Source organism: Penaeus chinensis, chromosome 3, assembly GCF_019202785.1.
Source record: "Penaeus chinensis breed Huanghai No. 1 chromosome 3, ASM1920278v2, whole genome shotgun sequence".
NCBI classification, from domain to species: domain Eukaryota; kingdom Metazoa; phylum Arthropoda; class Malacostraca; order Decapoda; family Penaeidae; genus Penaeus; species Penaeus chinensis.
The window spans coordinates 41,330,967-41,333,466 of record NC_061821.1 but is presented as its reverse complement, the minus strand read 5'-3'; the positions used below and the strand labels follow the sequence as shown (position 1 = coordinate 41,333,466).

Below are 2,500 nucleotides of genomic sequence, written 5' to 3'. Positions count from 1 at the left end.
GTGCTGCAAGGATAAGATATAAAGGAGCATATTAGGTCCTCGAAGGTGAGCAACATCAGCAAAGTGTTGTTCCTTGACCAGGGTTTGGGTGTCATATAGATGGGAGGATTGAACAGCGGCAACGTCGTGCATACAAACCTGTGATGTTATGCGATGTTGCTAATGATTTTTGATTTTACTGATGACTACAATTCATCCTCGTAGAACATATGCTGAGCGTCAAAGTAATCATGCATCATTATGTTGGAAATTGTTTTTGAGATCATAGAGAAAGCATTTGAGAATTAGCCGGTCAGAAACTTAACATGCTCAATGACTTTAGGCCTGCACTAATTGAATGATCACACTTTCTTATCAGTTCTGAGTGACGGACATGAAACGTGCGAACGTAACTTTGCACATCCTAGTTAAACAATACGTTGTACATCATAATGTACAATGTACAAGGTATTAGATATATCATACAATCAGTGACTAGCCAATAACAACAATACTGAATTACATTACAATTAGATCATAATACCACTATGTTTCTGTCTTGTAGTTTCCATATTCACGAGCATCAAATAAAATCCAATCTAATCAAGAGTGCAGTATATGAGTATCCTGTTAAACACACTCTCTCTCTCTCTCTCTCTCTCTCTCTCTCTATATATATATATATATATATATATATATATATATATATATATGTATATATATATACATATATATATATATATCTTTATATCTCTATCTCTATCTATCTCCATCTCTATCTCCATCTCTATCTCTATATCTATCTCTATATCTATCTCTATATCTAACTTTATATCTCTCTCTCTCTCCCCCTCTCTCTCTCTCTCTCGCTCTCTCTCTCTCTCTCTCTCTCTCTCTCTCTCTTTCTATCTATCTATCTATCTATCTATCTATCTATCTATCCCTATCTTTCTCTCTCTCTCTCTCCCTCTCTCTCTCTCTCTCTCTCTCTCTCTCTCTCTCTCTCTCTCTCTCTCTCTCTCTCTCTCTCTCTCTCTCTCTCTCTCTCTTTCTCTCTCTCTCTCTCTCTCTCTCTCTCTCTCTCTCTCTCTCTCTCTCTCTCTCTCTCTCTCTTTCTCCCTCTCTCTCTCTCTCTCTCTCTCTCTCTCTCTCTCTCTCTCTCTCTCTCTCTCTCTCTCTCTCTCTCTTTCTCTCTCTCTCTCTCTCTCTCTCTTTCTCTCTCTCTCTCTCTCTCTCTTTCTCTCTCTCTCTCTCTCTCTCTCTCTCTCTCTCTCTCTCTCTCTCTCTCTCCCCCCCCCTTTCTCTCTCTCTCCATGTTTACATCACGTGTTTTATTATGAATGCATATTCCTTCTTAATTTCGCCATGTTTTTTTCTTAACTCTGTATAGACAAACGTATTTTTTCAGATCCTTGTTGGAAATGGGAAAGCTCCAATATGCTGCGCTTGTGGGGACAGCAGCGTTCTTGATAGTGACACTAGTGTGGATGAGAAGATATCAGTCTACCATGCTGTCACGCACACCCATTGGATACGTGGAACCGCAAGCACTTCGGCTAAATAACACACTGAGTGTTTTTCCCTACCCGACTCTCACGAAAGAGTGTTTCTTATACGATAAATTATCTGTAGAGAATATATGCTGTCAGATGCACGACTTCCACAAGTTACCCGATATTTTGCAATGCGCTGAAGATACTTCTAAATACTTACATGCCAGGCAAAGGTAAATACATTTAGACAGGGCTGTTTCCATATTTAATACGGAAATATCATTTAACACATGGATACCAACTTAAATCGCCTTTTTCGCATACAGTAAGAACGTGACAAAGCGGATCCACAAGAAATCATCAGGAGGCACAGCAGAAGCCGCCCCATCGAGCAGTAACCCCATCGGACAGCAGCCTACCGTCAACTGGGCATTCATCGGGGACTCTCACACCCGCTACATATTCTGCGCCATCTACAGCCGGATGAGGAGCAAAGATTTTGAGTGTCGTATTCCAAACTATAAAGTAAGAATGTCGTCGTTGCTTGTTAGTTGGCACAGGAGTTGATTCTATGTATATATTGAGGAAAGTTTTTAGTCGTATTCTTTCCCTCAAAATCTTGTCTTTACTTCCCTTCTCTTCACCATGCTCTCTTTTATTCTCCATTCCAAACCTTCTTCCTGCCATTCTTTTCTTCTCCGAAAGCATACACTGCTCTCAAATACCAAATCAAAATTATTGTGAACAACTATACGCAACGGAAATCTGTCGTGGCTTTCAGGGAAAGTGGAAAAGTGTCGATTATCTGCTCAACACGCTACCAACATGTACGTACAAGGGCGGAAAAATCGAAATTCGTCATGTGAAGCTGCCTTTCGTTTTAACCTTCTATCGAGACGTTTACCTGACGGAGATAACTAAGCTGGCTGCGAAGTGGGATGCGAATGAGCATCTAAGGCCTACTTTCATTGTAATGAGTAAGGCTTTTTTGCTGTACACTTCGTACCACTACTCTTAGGAAACTCTGT

General features: G+C 40.4%; 1 protein-coding gene across 1 annotated transcript in view; it reads left to right on the top strand.

The window, feature by feature from the left end:
• The window catches only part of LOC125043926, a 4,184-nt gene that overhangs the window by 952 nt on the left and 732 nt on the right, over positions 1-2,500 (top strand). The window contains exons 2-4 of the mRNA XM_047640310.1: positions 1,388-1,705; positions 1,799-1,997; positions 2,254-2,449. Of these exons, the coding sequence (XP_047496266.1) occupies positions 1,401-1,705; positions 1,799-1,997; positions 2,254-2,449 (700 nt within the window). The 5' untranslated portion in view covers positions 1,388-1,400. The remainder of the gene's footprint in view (positions 1-1,387; positions 1,706-1,798; positions 1,998-2,253; positions 2,450-2,500) is intronic.